Consider the following 20,378-nt stretch of genomic DNA (forward strand, 5'->3'; position numbering starts at 1 on the left):
TTCTACTAATTATGTGAAAACATTCCTGTTTTAAACTCAAGCTACAGAATTCTATCCACCACTTCATACATATGTACCCTAAACTTTAGCCTGGACTCAATTTTCTAGCGGGTCTGGGAAATCCCTCAAAGCCAACGTCTGTCTACTCGAGCCTTCAATGGGCACACTCGAAGCCCACTGGGTCACCTGCGCAGCCCGTGCTCCTCCGGGATAAACTCCGGCTACCCACACGCACGGGCCTGATCTGGAGTGCAGTGCGCAGGCTCCGCGTCAGAATCTGGCAGATCAGCACCCCTCGGACGGGGCGGGGCGGGGCGGGGCACCCGCGCCGCGCCAGCGGAGGTACGGCAAGTGGAGGCGACGTCCTCGGGGAAGGCGTCGGGCCGCGCCGGTCTCAGGGCAGCGGCGGCGGAGGGGGCGGGGCCCGGCTGCCCCGCGCCGAGCGGCCGGCGCTCCTCTCCGGCCCGCGGAGGACGGCGGCGGCAGCGCGGCCCGGCTCAGCGGCCCGCAGCCCCGAGCGCCCTCCCCGGCTGTCTCGTCCACTCGCTCGCCTGCCCGCAGGCCTACAGAGAGGCGCGGCCCCGCGAGCAACGCCGCGGGAGGTACTGACGAGCAACACTCCGCGGCCGCCGCGCCCCCGCCCCTTTGTGACACCGCGTACCAATCGTTCGCCAGCGCTCACGTAGCCCTCCAATCAGCGAGGGTGCGGGCGGGGGACGGGGGCGGGGCCTGGCCGCCCGACGCCGGCGGTTGCTCGGGAGCCGGGGCTTCCTCTGCGTTCCGTGGTGGGTGTCGGTTAGGAGAGGCCCGGATGTTGGCCCTTTATTACTAACAGTGGGCACCTGCCTAGGACTGAATTGGGCGGGCCGGATACCTGCCGCACGGCCTGCTGGGAGCGGCGGGATTGGCCTCTGGCCAGACTAGGGTGTGGACTGCACCTTACCAGAGGCCACCTAAGGTTGCTCTTAGAGGCACCCCAAGTGCTGGGGTGAGGAGGGTCCCTTCCAGACCCCGTTCATTCCTAGTGCTTTCAGGGCCGTCCTGCCTTTAACAGATCCCCCATTCCCGTGCTTCACTGTTTCCTAACGTTAAGGCCTCACTGGTCTCATCTGAAATATGGGTCCATTGCGTACCAGGTTGAAAAGGGCAAACGTAAAGTACCTCTCTTGGTCTCCTCTATTTATCCCTCATCCAATTTACCAACTGAGAGATGAGGCCAGGTATTAGACTGGGCACCTTGGGTTGTTAAATCTCAGAGTTGGGTAAACCCAGCCACACTTCTTTTTTCTACTCTAATTCCCAAGGTGCTGAACTCAAGTGTACACGATGACAACATAAACCCTCCATCCTGAAATGGGCCCCCACTCCTTTTTCCCTCCCATTCCCCACACGTGTTCTAAATACAACCCTTACAGATTTTCCAACCAAAAAGGCCTATTTCACTAGGTGGATTACCAAAATGACAATGAACAGTAATCCCCCTCCCAATCCAGCTTCATCATCCTCATCTTAAGTCAGAGGAATATATCTAAAATGAACCCCAATATCTAATCTCTCCTGTCCTTTCTCATATCTCCTCTGAGACCCCACCCACCAATTAATCTCCACAATCCAACATTGAGCATACACCGGGGTTTATGATGAGACACAACTTCAGGCTCTCAACCCTGGTTCCTTCTTAAACTCCAATACTGAATAGATTGGAGCCCGTTAAGGACAGAGATGTTATTATTACCTTTGTATACAAATTCTAAAAATAGTACCTGTGATGGAGTGAATCATACTGAATCAAAAATTTAGTTTTTCAACCTGCCTCCTCACTTCAGTCAGGGAAGAACTAAAATCACAGGCTTTGTGGAATCAGGCAGATGAGTTTGTAGCCTTGGGTTCCAACACAGAAGCTCCGTTATATTGGTCAAATCATTCTTTCTCATTATCTACCATCTTTCAAGTGCTATGTAGTCAACAAGGGTTGTTGCATATTCTCTCCCATCGCAATCCTACAAAGTTGGTACTGAACACTTGACAAAGTTGACAAAGGAGACAGAAGCTAAGAAAGGTAAAATAATTTGCCTACACTCAAACAGCTCTAGAACCAGATTTAAATCTAGGTCTCATTACAAAAAGCCAAACTTGTTCCACTATTGTACTCTGCTTCCAGATTTTAGCCTCATCTGTAAAATGAGGACATTACCTATCTGGTAGTCTTATGGAGACTGGATAAAAGAACATGGAAAGTGCCGACCACAGGACCAGTAAGTATAAATTCCCTCCCCCTTTCAAACCTCTCAAAATAGCGATTTACATATTTTCTAACTCTAATTTCTCATGAATTTCCTGGAATCAATCCTAATGATGGATCAGAGTTATCATTCCCAAAGGAAAACTATGTTTAACAGATGCCTACTAAGTCAGACACAGGTGCAGGTAACTATATGCACAAGTAACCTAAGGAACAGAAGGTGTAAGCACCCTCTTTTGCCTTCAAGTCACTCTCAGAGCAAAGCAGCACAAACAGCTGATCTGTGAGAGCTGTACAAAATCTCCGACTCAGTATCAGCAATCCCAAGTTCAATATTAAAAAAAGTGCCAAAGGAAAAAGTTAGTGGTTTCAGGACTTGTGAAACCAACTGGGCCTGCCTATAAGACTGTGCCATGGTTACAGTTTGAATACTTAGCACCAACATGGCACAGCGTAAGAAAACACAGACTGGAGGAGGGGTCAGCTACCCATGTGGCTACCACGCTGGACAACACAGTTCTAGAATATTCCCATCAGTGCAGAGTTCTATGGAACAGTGCCGCTCTACAGAAGGACATTTCCATCCTCAATACTTTTCCTTCCATTATCTGGGTTCATTCTGCCTCATTCACAAAATAATGCAAAGCTCCAAAGGAATGGAAATGGACACCTTAGAGCAAGGATCAGAAAACTGTTTCTGTAAAGGGTCAGATAGAAGGCTTTGTGGGCCAGTCTCTCACAACTACTGAACTCTGGCATTGTAGGGAGGGTGAAAACAGCCATAGACAATGTAAATGAATGGGTATTCCAATAAAACTTTATTTACAAAAACAGACAACGGGAGGGCCACAGTTTGCCAAACCTTGCCTTAATGAACCTATAGAGGCATTTTCAGAATTCAGTGGAATCAGAGGAAACCTCCTCCTGCAAAGAGTCCTGAAGTATATAATCTTGCATCCTCTTCCTCTATCACCTGCCTAGGCTCTAAACTAGGGCTTCTATCCATGAAAGGAATACTCCTGGTCATCTGTCTGGCATTGCTTCCTCTGGAATTCCCTGCCCATTCATGAAAGGCACATAGAGGTTTCTTCTCCAACATGCCCAAAATCATACTGTGGCCCCATCAAGGCTAATTAAATAAAAATATAGTTTAAAAAAAAAAAAAACAACACTGTGAAATATTTATTTTTGTTTTGCAGTATTAAGCATGATTAAAACCAGGGCAGAAAAATACTAAGTATGTTGGGTGAGAAAGAGGTGAGCTAGCTGTTCCAGTATTTGCTTTTCCTAATTAAGACAATGAGTACATAAGACAGCATCATTAACTCAAGGATGTAGCTGAAGGGTGAGATGTGATACCCTGTATGCTCTACTGGCCTCCAAAGGCATTCAAAGGATCATCAAATATGTTGGACACCTTCTGTTCAGATCTTGGTTCAGGCGCTGCCTGTGAAGACCGACTTTTTGGTTTGGTTGTCTTAGCCTGGATACCAGAGGAGAAGATATCATCTTTAAAAAGAAAAAAAAGAAAAGAAAAGGATTTGCTGATTAGGCAAGGAAACAGATGCTTTTAAGACACATCTACATAAATCACCAAACACTCAAGTCTGGTAACAGTAGGGAATACCAAAAACACTAAGAGTCAAGCCTCTTAGATTCTGGTCCTGGCTTTGCTACTAATTAAGTTTTATGATCGCATACAAGTCACGGGTTGTCTCTGACAACAATTTTCTCAGCCACAAAGGTACGTGTCTACACGTGGAGGAGACGAAAAAGGGAAAGATAACCGAACTCCAATCCTGCCCCTCACTTTACTATCTGCGACATTATACCTACTTCTACATTCTCTTCCCATTGGATTTTAAAAGGAAAGGGCAATACAAATAAGCAAAGGAAAATCCAACATAGGAGTCCCCCTCTTTCAGAATAAACACACCTATCTGAGGCACATCAATGCCAAAAATATAAGTCTTTATGACTACATTCGTGTTTAGTTCTTTCACTGCCTCTAGTGTTTCATGATTCATCTTACTCACCTGTAATGTTACTGCTAGGATTCTATCCTACATTTTAGCACGTGTACATAAAGATACCTGTACACAAATGTTAAAGGCCATGGCATTATTTTTAACAAAGGAAACGTGGCAACAATCTAGATTGCCTTCAATATGCTAATGGCTGAATACAAAGGAATACTATACAACCACTAAAAACAAAGAAGTAGATAGATCTCTAAGTACTGACATGGGAAGACATTAAGTGACAAAAGGAACAGCAGAACAGATAAAATATATTCATATTTTGGAAAAAATAAGTATATATTTCTATGTATACAAAGTTCTATTAAACATCACCAGGTCTGAAAGGATACACATCAAACTCTTGATAATGGTTACCTCTAGGGATTGTTTTTCACATTTTACACTTTCCAAATAGTATTCATCTATTACAACAGGTATCTATTACAACTTTTGTTGTAATTAAAAAAACAAAACAAAACGAAGGCTCTTCTGCAATCCCCATGGTGGGAAGCAGGTGGAGACGAAGCACATGGCTTACGCCAGGAATAGGCCCCATGTGGCACTGCAGCAGCTGCTTTCTCCCAGTTAACCCCAAGGTCTAGACCTGGGAGAGGGAGGGGATGGAGGAGAAAGTGTGTATTCGGCCTCAGCTCAAGTCCTATCCATCAACACAGGACATAGCAAAAGGGTCACATCTAGGATTAGGCATTCGGCTTGCCCATTAATAAAGTAGATGTTATACCATGGGGGGAAATGAGCATGTTTATAAACACAGAAGATCGTGGGTGAGATATTAAGTCTGAGTTATAAGCTGCTTTCATATATAATCCTGCTCTCCTCCTGCACTCTCCCCTCCATTCTCTGAACTCCTGACACTCTTCAGTTAGAACTAACTCAAACAACCGCACCACACCCGAGGCAGCCACCGCGGCCTACTTCAGCCTGTGGACCAGTTTCTGACCCTCCCTTCATAACATCAGAATGTTCAGAGTTATCACAGATGATTAGCAGGGGGCATACTAAAAAGTTAAATTATAAATAAAGGTCAAATTCTGGGATCTTTCAAATTCCTTGATGACCATCAGAACAAAAAGTTGTCTCACCAAAATAACTAGTCCATTTATTTATCCATCCTCAGCCTAACTCAGGATTATATAGCAAGCCAAAGGAAACCCACTGGGGAACATCTTCTAAGAAAGGGCCCACATAAAGGTAGCCAGAGAAATAAGAGTCACTGAATGGTAATCACTCTCTGTGTCATATGTAGAAAATCAAACTTACCCATATCATCATCAAATATAGACTTGGCTTCCACTTTCTTTTTGGACTTTTCTTTTGGTTTTACAGTTAGGTCAGCAAAGATATCAATGTTATCATCAAATAAGTTGGATTCAAATGTTCTTTCCTTGTCTTTTGTTTTTTGTGAGGGTTTGACTGCTTCTGTAGCAAATATATCATCCTTGTTGAGCCAAAAAACAAGTAAAACAATTTGAAATCAAGTTGTAGAACTGCAAACTGCCACCATAGTCTGGGACAGCCACGTGACCTGCTTTCTCTACCTGGAATCCCTACTCCATCCAGATCTCTGCCTGGCCCAGTCCTTGTCTTTCTTCTAGTCCCAGCTCAAGCGCCAGCTCTGTAGAGAGGCTTTCTCTACCAGTCCTACCTGAAGGAGTGGCTCCTACACCTAGCCATCCCTCTGTTCCACTGCCCTGAGGTGTTTTCTTTATGGTACTCAACATTATCTGAGAACAGTTTATTTATCTGTTGCCCTGTCTGTATCCAATGTCCCTAACATATTGGTCCTAGCTCACTTTGTGCCTCCAGTACCCAGAGGCTCAATAAACATGTGCCCAGACAGCGGCACTGAAGGCCTTCCTGCCGGCACTAAGTTGTCAGCTCCAGCCAAGCCCTGTTTCCTCAGGAACCAGAGGCTAAACACTTAAGCAGTACTCTGAAGCTGCTTTATATAGGTCACAGAGCGACACGCCAAGGAAGCGGACTACAGCAACATGCTGATAAAAACTATAAAAATCAAGATTTGGATCATTATGGCCAGCCAAGAACCACCCCCACATGAAGCAAAACAAAAAACGACTTCTGAGTAAATTTCAGAATTACTAATTAAAGAACCCAACTATTAGTATTAAGCAAGTAGACAGCAAGCAGCAATGAAACAAGATTATTGTAATGTATGACTCAAATGAGCCAATCCAGTATTTGTCTTAATATAGAACCAGGTCCAAAAAGGTAGTTATGTTCTATTACCTCAAAAATATCTTGTGCTTTTGAGATGACATCCTGCTGACTGTTGGATTTTGACTCATTCTTCTTGCCTTTCTGATCTGTAAAGAGATCATCCTCATCTTCCAAGAGGGGAAAAGGATTCGTTTTCTTTGCTGGCTTTCGTTTAACAGACTGGAACAGATCATCATCACTGCCTGCCTCCCCTAGCGCAGGAAACATGGGGCTCTTTTCTTTACTCTCCCCTGGCGGGTTGGCCAGGCTCTCTGCTGCCTTTGCCTTGGCTTTTCTTCTCCCCGTGGACTGAGATCCAGTGCCCTTGGAGAAGATATCTCCAGAATCAAAAAGGTCATCCTCAAGAGGCTGACCCAGAGATTTCGCAAAGGAGCTTCTGTCCACTTCAGACACAGGACTGCCTGCCCACGTTGGAATGGTCGCTACCACTGCCTCCTCAGAGCCGTCTCGTCCACCAGCTGCCCTGGGCTGTGGCTGAGGATCATCACCTGGTGAAATGTCTCCATCTGCCAAGTGTGCAATGGATCTTCTGGAGACACTCACATCATCAGCCTCACTGGACTCCTGGGCAGCCAACCTCCGAGCCGCACGGGTCTGTGGTCTACGCTTCCCTCTCACTTTGACCCGGCTCTGTAATGGCAAAAAACATGTTGATCTAACGATTTAAAAAAAAAAAAAATGTTCAAAACTAACATAGCAAATAATTACTGACTCAAAATATTATAAAGTTGTCTGGTCTACCTCAATCAAAATATTATCTAAGACACAGAAGAGATGATTTCCTAAAGATTTCCAAAGACATTTAATAGCTTCTCCAAGACTGCATTACTCTGAATCTTTTAATATTCCCCATTTTTGAGTCTTTGGAGGGCAATATCTGTTCAATTTCATACAAAAGGCTTCATCTGCTGCTAGAACCCTTCAAAGTAGGCATGTTGGTACTCTTGTGCTCCACACCCTCCCTGGCTCTTACTCTGCCCTCGGTTTACATGTAGGTATCTTTCAAAACAAGAAAGAATCAGGAGGAATTCTAGTGCTAACCTTTTCCAGGGGCTAGCCTAAAACCAGGCTCCAAAACCAGGAAGATAAAAGACAATAAAGAAAGGTAATCTAAAATGTTTTCTTCAAGTCAACAAACACTAAATTCAAATGCTAAATATTTCACATAAAAAATGTGGCTTAGAAATCAGAACTTTTAAGATAACCACAAAATAGGAGTTACTTATTAGCAATAATGTAGTATTTGTGGTATTTTCCAAAATATACAGTCAAGTAGTTTTAAGAAGGTACAAGCTACTTTGGCCAAAGTACTTGGCTGTGTGTGCCTATTTCAAGAAAATTTCACGAATAATTTTAAGAAGTAGCCAATGTAAACTTACCTTTCACCTTACCAAAGGCTAACAAAAAACAGAACAAAAGGAAGGATATTTTATTTTTCACAAGGAAAATAGGTTTGGAAATACTTAAAATGAATGTATTTGCTAGGGTTATCCGAGGTACTGTTGCTTACTCAGAGATCAGCCAAGATTTTCTAGAGAAGGAAGACTGGATAGAAAAGAGAACCAACTAAAATGAAAGCAAAACCTCAAAGAGTTCAGTCCATCCAGCATACATCCACAGTCATGTGGACCAGTGTGACAGAACCGTACCAGCAGGGAAATAACTGCCATAGGATCTCAGAGGAGGGAGCCCAGGACAAGAGGGCAGAGGGGAAACATCACAGAAGCAGTGAAGTGACAGTCTGAGCAGACTGTCAATGAGCAAGAGCATTCCTGACAGAGGAAGCAGCCCCAGCTGTTGGCAGTAGAGGGCTGAGGTGTGTGTGTTCATGGAATAGTGCCTGGTATGACTGGAGTTTAGCCTGACAGTGTGGTTGGTGAGCAAGTTGGAAGCTTTGGTTAGCATGGTTTGTAAAAAGGCTTTAACACCAAACCAAGGAGCTTGAATGTCCTCCTTTGGGCAGCAGGGAGGCCAGCAGAGGAGGGACGCAATCGGCTGTGTTTAAAAAACCTCCAGGGGGCAATGCAGGAGAGCCTGGAGGAAGTGGGACTTCAGGTGGCTACAGAGCAGAATGTAAATGTAACAAACAGAAGCAGTGGAAGGCAGAATTAGGAAGGCCTAAGGGGGATGGAGAGGCTAAAGGAAGAGGTGCCTCCTTCACAGGGGGAATGGGAGGCAGCCTATGATGTGTAACTGATGGACTAGGAAGAAATATACAAGTTCTTCTGGCTAAAAAAAAAAAAAAAAAAAAAAAAAAAAAAAAAAAAAAAAAGCAAGCAAGCAAGCAAAGGTGGTTTCATCACCTTGTTTGCACTGTGTAAGGTGTCTGCCTGAGCTGGAAGATCGAAACTCACGCCGGCCTCCCCACTACTGACAAGAGTGGGCATACTTTCCAGACTGTGGATCCTCTCAGGTTCAGATGAAGGAAAAGCCAATTCTGGCAAAACGGGCTTTATTCCAGAGATCTGGGGAGCCGCTGCAGGCAGCAAGGCTGCTGGATTAATCGCTAGATTGGCCTAAAAAAGAAAAGTGAAACTTACTCTGTATGTTTTCTTAAACACAGCAGTCTATTATTACTCCTGTGACGCATGACAAGAGACATGGTATACATAATGTATAATATGACAAGAGAAAGAAAAATGCAGGGAGGTCTCCTGATCTAGTCTTAGAATTAAAACAGAGTAAGATTATATACCCGTGCCCACCATTGGGACCAAAGAAAAGATGTTACAGACACAGCACACAAGAAGCAACAACTAGAGGGTGGGGAAGAGATAAGAAAATGCCTGGCAGTAGCTGACAAAAGTAAATATCCAAAAAAGTTTATAGGTGCCACAAGGCAGGCAGTGAAGATTCCAGACATGTTATAATTACTTGTATTTTCCAGATCCGAGGGGATGGCTCTTTGGTTTTAAATGGAGCGGGACCTGGTGAGTCCTGTGTGAAATTACATTCAGTTAAAAAATACATTGGTGAAATACAAAAGTGTCTCTTGGATTACACTTATGCCTATTAAATTTGAGGGAGCAAAGCTGTCATTTTCTGTAATTCTATAATGGGAAAGGTATTCACAACTCTCCTGGGGCCTTGAAACCTTTCACTAACATTATTTCACTTATGCCTCCTCATCCGTTGTGTAGGTGGAATGCTGTCAGACTATAGATGGAGTAAAGGCAGATGAAGATCATCGGTTAGATTCCTAAGAATCACAGTGTATCAGAGCACCAAAACCTGACCAGTTGGCAAAATTACCATGCTGGTTACCACCCCCCCCCCCCCAGCAAATACCACAGAGCACACCGAAATTCACACACAACCTAATGCACTGAGGTTCTAGAAGCAAGGGAAGCTGAAACTTGGGGTGAGTCATTGGAGATGTGTTCTCCCTAGTGCCTGGTTTTCACAGCTCAGGACACTGAAGCCTCAGGGAGACATCCAGAGACCGCTGTAAGCCAGAGCTGGATCTCACTCTCCAGTTCCGGCCTGTTCCCAGAATGAGTTCCAGAGAGAAGACTGCTGAGGACAGAGACCTATCAGCAGTGACCTCAGGAGAGGTAACCAAGAAAATGTGTGAACCAAGGAATTTGTTATAATTTATATTTAATTCTAATGTAATTCTTACTCCAACATAACCCAAAGGGAGAAATGGGGGTTCTAATGGGAAAAATATTCTTCACCCTATATTAACTCTATCTTGGAACTGAATTTGAAAGCTGTCCAAAAACCGTAATCATAAGTATAGCTTCATGGGACTGGGCTGTAGAGTGAGAAGAGATGAGGCAGTAGGGAGGCATGTTTAAAAAAAAAACAAAAAAAAAAAACAAAAAAAACCCACAGGAGGGGCACCTGGCTGGCTCAGTCAGTAGTAGAGCATACAATTCTTGATCTCCAGGTTGTGAGGTCAAGTCCCATACTGGGTGTAGAGCTTTACTTTAAAAAATGTTTAAATTGTGAAATTTAAAAGTTTTTTTAAATATAAAAACACACACAGTTAAGAAAGAGAGGTAGTCCTACTTGCTGTTTCCTCCCTAATCAAGAGAACTCTGAATATCCTTGAGTCTGCGTGATGGAGTCCCTCTGTCTGGGGATGCAAACAAGAGCTGAAAGTCCTTAAGCAGTTCTAACCTGAGGTGTTTCCGGTTTCAGTGTGCTTTTTCCTTTGATACCCTGAGTGGATTCAGGATGTTTTTGGTTCTTGAAAGAGGATACAGAGTGGTCTTTTTTCACTACTCTCTTCTTTTCTGATATCTTCAAAAGAAAAAGAATACCAAACACCTGTCAGGTATCTTAAAAATTTTAAAGAAAAGTCATAACTCATAAAAATAATCTGGCTTCTGAGTTTTGAGTCATTTCTCAAATGAGGGTTGAAGACAAAGGCAGCATTTCAGATGGCATTCTAAAGACTGTGACCTTCTCGGGAGTCTTCACTATGCTAAACAGAAAACAGGCAGTACCTAGGGGTGCCTGGGTGGCTCAGTCAGTTAAGCGTCTGCCTTTGGCTCAGGTCATGATTTCGGGGTCCTAGAATCGAGCCCCGTGTTGGACTCCCTACTCAACGGAGAGTCTGCTTCTCCTTTTGCCCCTCCTCCCCCCACTCATGCTCTCTCTCTCAAATAAATAATTTTTTATTTAGAAAAAAAATAGAGAGTATCTAACAAAATCTACTGGGGTGGAGAAAAATGACACAAACGGCTAACACTCAGATTTAAAGCTTTGCACCTGAAAAGCAAAAATATTTAGTCAGCATGTTGCATGCACTGGTCTTTCAATAAACAACCTAAAAATCAAACAAATCTGGGGGCACCTGGGTGGCTCAGTCGGTTAAGCGTCCGGACTCTTGATTTTGGCTCAGGTCAAGATCTCAGGACTGTGAGTTCAAGCCCCATGTCAGGCTCCTTGCTGAGCATTAAGCCTACTTAAGATTCTCTCTCTCCCTCTGCCTCTGCCCCTCCCTCCCTCCCTGTACTCTCTCGTATGCTCTCTCTCTCTCAAAAAATAAAAATCTTAAAAAAAGAATCAAACGGGGCACCTAAGTGGCTCAGTCAGTTAAGCATCTGCCTTCGGCTCAGGTCATGATCCCAGGGTCCTGGGATCAAGCCCCGAGTCGGGCTCCCTGCTCAATGAGCAGCCTGCTTCTCCCTCTGCCACTCCCCCTGCTTGTGCTCTCTCTCTGTCAAATAAATAAAATCTGTAAAAATAAATCAAACCTGTAATACAGTAAGAGCTCGGGTTGGTTAATGCTTTAATGTTAGGAAACATTAAGATGGCAACACCACAAACACTGTCATCAGCACGCTATGTGCCATTCCCTTACTAGTAAGCACCACAATTCTCTGTGTATTTTCCTTACTCTTTTTTTAATGATTTTATTTATTTATTTGGGGGGGGGAGGAGAGCACAAGGGGGAAGGGGCAGAGGGAGAGGAATAGCAGACTCCCCACTGAGCAGGGAGCCCGACGTGGGGCTCAATCCCAGGACCCTGAGATCATGACCTGAGCCGAAGGCAGACACTTAACTGAGCCACCCAGGCATCCCTGTATTTCCCTTACTCTTATAACTATATGTTAATTTCCTTCCCAGAAACCTTCCCCCACACCCCAGTATTGAGAACAAAAGGCTTGTACCAAAGGCTGTGACTTGGCAGGGCTGAAAAGATCATCATCTTCATCATCCCCAAACAGGCTCCCAACACTTGGCTCTAATAACTGGAATAGACAAAACTCAAATTCAATATTTAAAACAAAAGCCATTTACAAAGAGAACTAGGTGAGCTGCTGACATAATATCTAATACAATAACAAAATCATCATGTGAAGAACCCTTGAAACTGACCCTGGTTTTCTTGGTGCCAGAGAAAAGGTCAACATCCGGGTCATTGTCCTTCTGGAGCTTGTGACTAAAAAGGAGCTCTTCATCCTGAAAGACACCTGTGCTCTTTGGGCGGGCATCAGGATCAAGACTCTGGAAAAAAGAGGGAAGTTCTAAGGGTTTACCCAAGGAAATCACAGCTACAAATATGGAACTACAAAGATATCCCCTGCAGCTGTTTACAAATGGCTCAGGGCTGGACACAGCCCAAGTGCCAATCAAAAAGGGAAGGATACATTCACAGAACGGAATACTATGGAGCTACCAAAAACAGTGGAAAATATATTGGTAAATACAGATCACATATATATAATCTTCCAGCCTGTGTGTAATAAATGTCTGAACTTTTAATTCCCAAATGAGAAACATCTTAAGGGTGAAAACACACAAAATCAAATAAGTGCTTCCATCTCATTCACAAAGGGAAGAAGAGAACGCAGCTGACTTAATACCAGAACTACAGAGTGGTCAAGTACGTATCCCTAATCTGTCAGCATCTGACTCCAACCTTCCCCTATGTCCATCCACCTTCCATCCCACTATCTTCAGATTCCGAACAAGTTTTTTTTATTTGGTAGGGTATCTGATGTTTGAAAGTTACTATTCATATTACTTGTTTTGACACCCTAATACCCCCAACTTGACATTCTAAACTCCCCTATTTTTTTTTTAATGTTAGATAGAAGCTACCATAACAGAGCAGTGGACGGAAGGCCCGGAGGCAGAGCCCCAAGTCCCTGAAGGGGAATGACAGAGACAAGAGCTGGAGGCAAGGACGATATAAATAAGCACAACATCCTGCATCCTGACCTTGTGACTTCTAAGACCTTGGAGCTGACAGACCAAAGAGCCACAGGTGTGGAACACATGCTCTCCTCTCCTCTTCCATTTCTACCCCAGGGTAACCCCTAGACTCATTATAATGCATTTGCATTGAAGGTGTCCGTTGTCCCTGTGCGCCCCCCCCCCCCCCCAAACCCAAGGAGAAAGGCTGCCAAGACCTTTCTGGTAACAAACCTTGCCAGGTCAAAAATTCCCCCTTCCAACCTGTGGGAGGAGCTTCCCAAATGATTGGAAGCAGCTCCATTAGAGACTACCCCACCTCTCAGCCTAGAGAGACCCAATAATATCCAATCCCAAAATAACCGAGGGGCAGGTTCCACCTTGTAGAACCTGCCCACTCTCCCACCTTGAGAGTATACTTTCACTTTAATAAACTGCTTGTGTTTGCTACTTTCCTTTTGGCTGTTTTTTAAGTCCACTGAGGATCTTCATAGAAATCTCCTAAGGAATCCAAGGACTGAGACCTTCATTCACACAATGTAGACTCTCTCACCCATAACATTTAGTATCACAACCACAGATGTTAAAAAAAAAAAATTCACGGAATATTATGCAGCCATCAAAAGGAATGAGATCTTGCCATTTGCAATGACGTGGATGGAATTGGAGGGTGTTACGCTGAGCGAAATAAGTCAATCAGAGAAAGACATGTATCATATGACCTCATTGATATGAGGAGTTCTTAATCTCAGGAAACAAACTGAGGGTTGCTGGAGTGGGGGGGGGTGGGATGGCTGGGTGATAGACATTGGGGAGGGTATGTGCTATGGTGAGAGCTGTGAATTGTGTAAGACTGTTGAATCTCAGATCTGTACCTCTGAAACAAATAATGCAATATATGTTAAGAAAAAAAAAAAGAAGAGATAGCAGGAGGGGAAGAATGAAGGGGGGAAATCGGAGGGGGAGATGAACCATGAGAGATGATGGACTCTGAAAAACAAACTGAGGGTTCTAGAGGGGAGGGGGGTGGGAGGATGGGTCCTGGTGATGGGTATTGAGGAGGGCACGTTCTGCATGGAGCACTGGGTGTTATGCACAAACAAGGAATCATGGAACACTACATCAAAAACTAATGATGTAATGTATGGTAATTAACATAACAATAAAAAATTTTAAAAAAATTCACAACTGAGGAGATGTGTCACATTAAAAATTAACTAATTATTATTACTGATTATACATTAAAACCCACTGTAACACAGTAACTAAGTTTGAAAGTTTCACAAACATGAAAATCAGTACAGAATCACACAGTAAAAGACTAAAAAAAAAATATAGGAAATAATTCATATTCACTATGTGTAGCTCTCATTTATTAACAGGGTTATACTACTAGTATAATAAAAAAATAATAAAACACTTTTCATAGAAATCAACATGGACCATTTTCTCAGTTTGGTTTACAAAAAAGCACTGGCAATATGCCACCTTATGGTTTTTTTTTTTTAACATCCCTATTGAGATAAAATTCACATACCATAAAATTCACTGAGTGTATAATTCAGTGATTTTTAGCAGATTCACAGAGTTATGCAAACACCATCACTGTGTAAGTTAGAACACTCCCATCACCCCAAAAGAAACCCCAGTCCCTCTCCCATTCTCATCTACCCCACTCCCCCAGACCTAGGCAACCACTGATACACTTTTTCTAGCTCTATGGATCTGCCAATTCAGGACATTTCAAATAAATGGAATCATAAAATATGTAGTCTTTTGTCACTGGCTTCTTTCTTTCAGAATGTTTTCAAGGTTCATCCATGTTGTAGCATGTATCAGTAACTCATTCTTTTTACTGTCAAATAATATTCCATTTTGAATAGATATTATTTATCCATTCATCAGTTGATGGATTCTTTAGTTCTTTCCATCTTTTGACTATAATAAATAATGCTGCTGTAAACATTACATTCTAGTTTCGTGTGAATATGTGTTTTCATTAACTCTTGGATATATACCTAAGTGTGGAATTGCTAGGTCTTGGTGGTGACTCATGTTTGCCAATTTCAGGAACTACCCAATTGTCTTCTGAAGCAGCTGCACGAATTTACATTCCCAATAGCAACACAGGAGGGTTCCAGTTTCCCCACATCCTCACCAACAGCGAGCTATTATAGAAAAAGTCAACAAGTGTTGGTGGAAATGTAGGGAAACGAGAACCCTCAATTCTTCAGTAACTCACACGACAGAACACACACCATAAAATGAGATTCTTCTATCCTTTCAAAAACCTGAAACTAATAACTTCATTGCTTTTTGCTCACCTTTCCTACTTCTTTCTTTGGAGCTTGGATGCTGTTTTGATCTTCTGTTTTATCCTCTTCCTCATCAAACAAACTAAGAACAGTTTTGGTTCTACTTTTGGTTCCTCTGTCCACAGGGGATGATGAAGAAAATAAATCAGAATGCTTGACTGCTTCCTGAGTAGATACAGTCAAAGGTCCTCCCTGAAAATGGAAACAACAAAAAAACAAGTAACATGTAGAAATACAAGTCCCACCGTGGGACCCCCCCAAACTCCTCAATAATTCAGTAACAGCGACATCTGCATGTTTCCGGGCGCTATAGCTAATCACATCTACTTCCAAGTAACAAAATACTGAGGCCAACTCTCCATTGGCTGCTCCAACAGAGATTCTTGTGCACGTAATTCATAGCCAAAGATAATTTTTCCAACCAGTTTAAAGTCATGGGTCCCTTCTTCCTACCAAGAGATATACATATCAGTCATAACCCTGATCCACACAGGTTGCTCATGAACTGTAAATAACTTAGTCACAGAGAAAACACAAATGCCAATCACTAGGAATGGATCATGTATTTCCTAGTATTTAATTAATACTTCAGTCCCAAGGAGAAAACTTACTGACAAAATCAGACACTTAAACTGTAGAAGGCTCATACTGCATTATGCAATTAAAAGAATCACTAAAATGAGCCTAAAATATAATATATTTATTCACTCAACAAGTTCCACATTTCAAGTAAGAGACCACTGATTTTAAGAACCACTATTACTGTATGAACCACTAAGAAAAAAACAACTCCCAATTAAACATGCCACTGACTGTGAAGTACACCTTAATTTCAAAGTGATCAAACTGTGGAAGATATGCTTCTTTGAAGAAACAGGTAATTCACAAGTGCCTACTATGTGGGAGGTAATATGCTAAGTACTACAGATATCATGGCAAGCCAAAGAAACCTGGCCCCGATCCTCGAAGAGCTTATACTCAAGACAGAGGCGGCAGTGCAACAAGCAGTTGGACTTCTGGCTGACTGGGGTAACTCAGGGGCTATGGGAACACAGGAAAGGTCCACACAGAAACCAGAGGTAGAGAATGTCACACAATCGCTCAGGTACAAATAAAATATTTGTATCACTGCAGCTCTAAGGAGCTTCAACAGGAAAAGTATATGTGATATTCTTCAGCTAGGCCCTGAAAAAGAGATTAAACGTGAACAGCTGAACATGCAGAGAACAAGAAAAGTTACGAAAAAAAAAGAAAAGGTAGGGGCGCCGGGGTGGCTCAGGCGGTTAAGCGTCTGCCTTCGGCTCAGGTCATGATCCTGGAGTCCTGGGATCGAGTCCCGCATCAGGCTCCCTGCTCAGTGGGGAGTCTGCTTCTCCCTCTCCCTTTGACGCTCACTCTCTCTCTCTCAAATAAATATATCTTTAAAAAAAAAAAAAAGAAAAAGAAAAAATATACAGACATCGAAGGCCATCACAGACCCCCAGGTGCAGCCAGCAGCCTTGTCTACAGGCTCCTGCAGATGACAGACCACCCAGGAGAAGACAGCAAATGTTTTAGAAGACAGAGATATTTTACTTTACTCTCTAATTAACAGCGAACATCAACTAAATGTAAAAGAACAGAAAATTAAGATTTTTTTTTTTTAAGGAAATTAAGATCTTAAAACAGTCATTTTAATTCAAGTACAGGTAGAAGCAGAAGAGAACCAAGGGGAGCAGGAACACTACAAAGGGAACACATCAGAAAGAGCAGACACGCAGAGAGAAAACCAAAATGAAAAATAAGATGGGGGAGAACACCCTGGTGAGAGAAAGACAAAACAGACATGGACAAGAGATGACAGAGTGTGTGAACAGGAGAAATGCACAGCACTGTGTACACCCGTGCCTCGAAATGAGACTGAAGAGCAAGAACAGTGGTGAAGATTTCCCTGAATGGTGGCATCAGATTTTCTTCTTCATGCTTCTCAGTGTTTTCAAAGTTTTCAACAAATTAGCCATTTATTTTCTGTGGTAGAAAAAGGTAAGGGTGTGTGCATTTGTGTGTGTATGTGTGTCTGTGTTTTACAAGACATGAGAAACATGTCAGAATGGACACACACAAAAAAGTCTACCTTTTCTGACTCCTCAGCCACACGAGTGCTCCCCAGTTCTGACGGTTCTTTGGCGCCCTCAACCTTCTCATCCACAGGTTTCACTCCAAATGGTGCCTCCTTTTCTTCTTCATCGCTGAACAGCAAAGGTGGTACCTCAGGGACAGGCTCTTTTTTCTACCAAAAGAAGAGTAGATGACATCCTTAAAAACAAAAGTGTGCTTGACTAGCATGGCAATGTCTAGAACAAGGCGAAACCACAGTCCTCGAGTTAGCGAGATGTGGGGAGAGAGAATGCAGGACAGTGAAGGGGGCACAAACAGGGTGAAGAAATAAACGCCACCCCCTCAGACGTGCAGACACAGCACTTTACAACTTCGGCCGCTACAACACCTGCACATATCTCCATGTGTCCGTTCACTGCACAGACACTGCCATCGCCCAGACCCTGACCTCTGCCACCCAGACAGCTACTAGTCTCTCCTCTCTGCCTCCCTCCTCACATTTCAGCTCAATGATGTCATCCAGAGCTGTCCTGCTAAAATAAAATACCCACCAGACTACTTCATCTCCCACCCGCGTGCACTGTTTGCATTAAGCAAATGCGACACATGACAATTAACTGACACTTCATTTTCTCCCTTTATCCATCTGCATCCTATCAATCCTCACTACTCCTTACACCTACTGTAAACTCTCACACTTCCGTGCTTGCTCCTCATTGTCAGTAGAAGCAAATCCTCATTTTTCAAACACGGCCCAGCTAGAGGTCACCCATAAAGGTCTCCCTGTTCTCCCTCTTTAGTATCAGTTGCCACATTGATATTATTTATCCCTCTACCTAGCCTTTACTTCACTTGCTTCCTAATTTACATTAATAGCTATTATATATCTGTCCATTCACCTGAAAGGATCATATATTTCCACAGCCAGTCATGGTGTTTTCTACCAAGAAGGTGGTCAACATAAGTTTGCAAGCACTTTGTCCCATCTCCCATCTGTTCCTAACGTGGGAGGCAGGGATTTCAGAGATTAGAAAACTGAGGTTATGTGCCTTGTCTAGAGTTACCGTCATCCTTCAGGCAAAGGATTGATCAAAAATTCTTGAGAAAAAACTACAACTCTGTCATACCAACTAGACTAGATGTTATGAGGAAGTAAGCCCTGAAGCAATACCTAAATCAAGTTAGGAAGACAGACCTGGGGAATCAAAGAACCCTACTAACTATGAGAGAAAAAATTACAAATGAAGTAAAAATAGGGTAAAATGTTTGGTTACTGTTAGGCAGAGGTCCTTAAAATGCATAATCATTTGAACCTGAAATAAAAGACTGGAAACCCAAAAAAACAGTTTCAGAAGAGATAAAGCAATACTGAAATGATTAAAGGAAAAAAATTTTGTGGAATGTGCTAGTTTCACTGAGAACTACATATAATTTCAATGCAAGTCAGTCAGGGTGAGAAACTAGACTTAAATATGGTCCCTTAAACCAATAAAAATGCCACCCAAACTTTTGGTTGTAAATGTTCCTAAAGATAAGCTGACTTCATCTTCATCATGAAATTTAACGTCACTGATAGGTTTTTAACGGAGTCACATCTAACTTTAAAATATTCTAGGATCTCTAAACAAAAAATATCTTTTATATACTGTTGTCCAAGAGTGCTTATATTTCACAAATGGTAAAATTCTGTGTGCAGTTTGTTCAGCTACTTAAGATGCTGATCTTTGATCTTTTGTCTCATTTAACAATCATAATTACTACAGGTAGAAAGAAGTTTTCCATTTCCATAACCTTTAAAATTTATTAAATTATTGCTCATTTATCCAGGATACAAGTTATTATTTATAATCTACAAAGAAAAACCACTCAGATCTCCTGACTCTTAACCACGGAGCCACCTGACGTCTTCTTTAGGGAGATGCAAGGATGGGTGATTCAAGGAGAAGATTAGGAGCACCTCAGAAGTAGCAGTAGGGAGGGCAGCACGCTCCTCCCAATGCTGAAAGCTTCTGGTACAAGCTGTGCAAACCCACTTAATGGGAATGTGGTGGAAAAAAAGTCCCCAGATCATCAACTGACATGTGCCTGGTCTGGGAAGCTGTCACAGGACAAGTTAACATTTGTCCTATGTCTGAAAATATGAAGACTATTTCCAGATCAGGGAGACAACAAGGTCTTCTGGAGTACTGTGGGACAGGATGAGTCACCTCGAGCACAAGGTGAGTGAGGGTGGAAAAGAGGAGTGCACCTCGAATGAGATTACAGATGGCATGGGAGGCTCAGCTAAGGCATTTGTGACAAGGACAAGACGAGACCAGGCTGCCTTTAGGAACAGAACAAGGGCAGCAGCAAGGAGAGCAGATGAAAGGAAGGAGCATTCGTGGAGAGGCCAGATATAATAAATTAAGTCAAGGCTAAAGATGACAAGGCAGTAGGGATGGGAAGAAACATCCCTAATGAACTAGCAGGAAACAGTGATGATTACTCCATCTAAGGCAAAGTAAGTCACACATGTCCTGGTACAGTTACAGGAAATAACGAGAGTGGTGAAAAAGAATGACTGAAGCTTATGGAAATGAAAAACATGCTGTAGGACAAGAAAAAAGATACATAAAAATGTATATATAACATGATCTCATTTAAATAAAACAGACACGGGGGGGGGAGGGAATGCCTGGAAGCAGGCCTGAAAGGGCTGACAACACACTGTAACCAATGATTCCTCTGGGAGGAGTGTAAGGGCTTTGTATTCTCTATGCACATTCTAAAACTTTTTAAAGAAGGCATCCACAT

General features: G+C 42.9%; 2 protein-coding genes and 1 long non-coding RNA gene across 10 annotated transcripts in view; 1 reads left to right on the plus strand and 2 right to left on the minus strand.

Annotated features, from left to right (window-relative positions):
- The window catches only part of ZFAND4 (zinc finger AN1-type containing 4), an 83,714-nt gene extending 83,345 nt beyond the window's left edge, over positions 1-369 (minus strand). For all 3 annotated transcript variants that reach the window (XM_036119929.2, XM_078077440.1, XM_078077441.1), the window contains exon 1: positions 187-369. The gene's annotated coding sequence lies outside the window, so the exon portion shown is untranslated. The remainder of the gene's footprint in view (positions 1-186) is intronic.
- Positions 370-512: 143 nt separating this feature from the next.
- Positions 513-13,621, plus strand: LOC118553049 (uncharacterized). The gene is made up of 3 exons (XR_004925804.2): positions 513-602; positions 2,162-2,255; positions 13,070-13,621. It is a non-coding gene; the product is annotated as an uncharacterized LOC118553049 (long non-coding RNA).
- WASHC2A (WASH complex subunit 2A) overlaps positions 3,038-20,378 on the minus strand; it is a 52,745-nt gene continuing 35,404 nt past the window's right edge. For 3 of the 6 annotated variants that reach the window (XM_036119922.2, XM_036119921.2, XM_036119928.2), the window contains 10 exons: positions 17,602-17,757; positions 15,498-15,680; positions 12,355-12,483; positions 12,147-12,227; positions 10,648-10,770; positions 9,397-9,459; positions 8,826-9,038; positions 6,532-7,152; positions 5,545-5,722; positions 3,038-3,751 (listed from right to left, as the gene is read on the minus strand). In XM_036119922.2, coding sequence (XP_035975815.2) covers positions 3,612-3,751; positions 5,545-5,722; positions 6,532-7,152; positions 8,826-9,038; positions 9,397-9,459; positions 10,648-10,770; positions 12,147-12,227; positions 12,355-12,483; positions 15,498-15,680; positions 17,602-17,757 — 1,887 coding nt within the window. In that variant the 3' untranslated portion in view covers positions 3,038-3,611. The remainder of the gene's footprint in view (positions 3,752-5,544; positions 5,723-6,531; positions 7,153-8,825; positions 9,039-9,396; positions 9,460-10,647; positions 10,771-12,146; positions 12,228-12,354; positions 12,484-15,497; positions 15,681-17,601; positions 17,758-20,378) is intronic. The other 3 variants (XM_036119925.2, XM_078077439.1, XM_036119926.2) reach the window with 3 other exon arrangements.

This window comes from Halichoerus grypus, chromosome 7, assembly GCF_964656455.1.
Source record: "Halichoerus grypus chromosome 7, mHalGry1.hap1.1, whole genome shotgun sequence".
Taxonomy (NCBI): Eukaryota; Metazoa; Chordata; class Mammalia; order Carnivora; family Phocidae; genus Halichoerus; species Halichoerus grypus.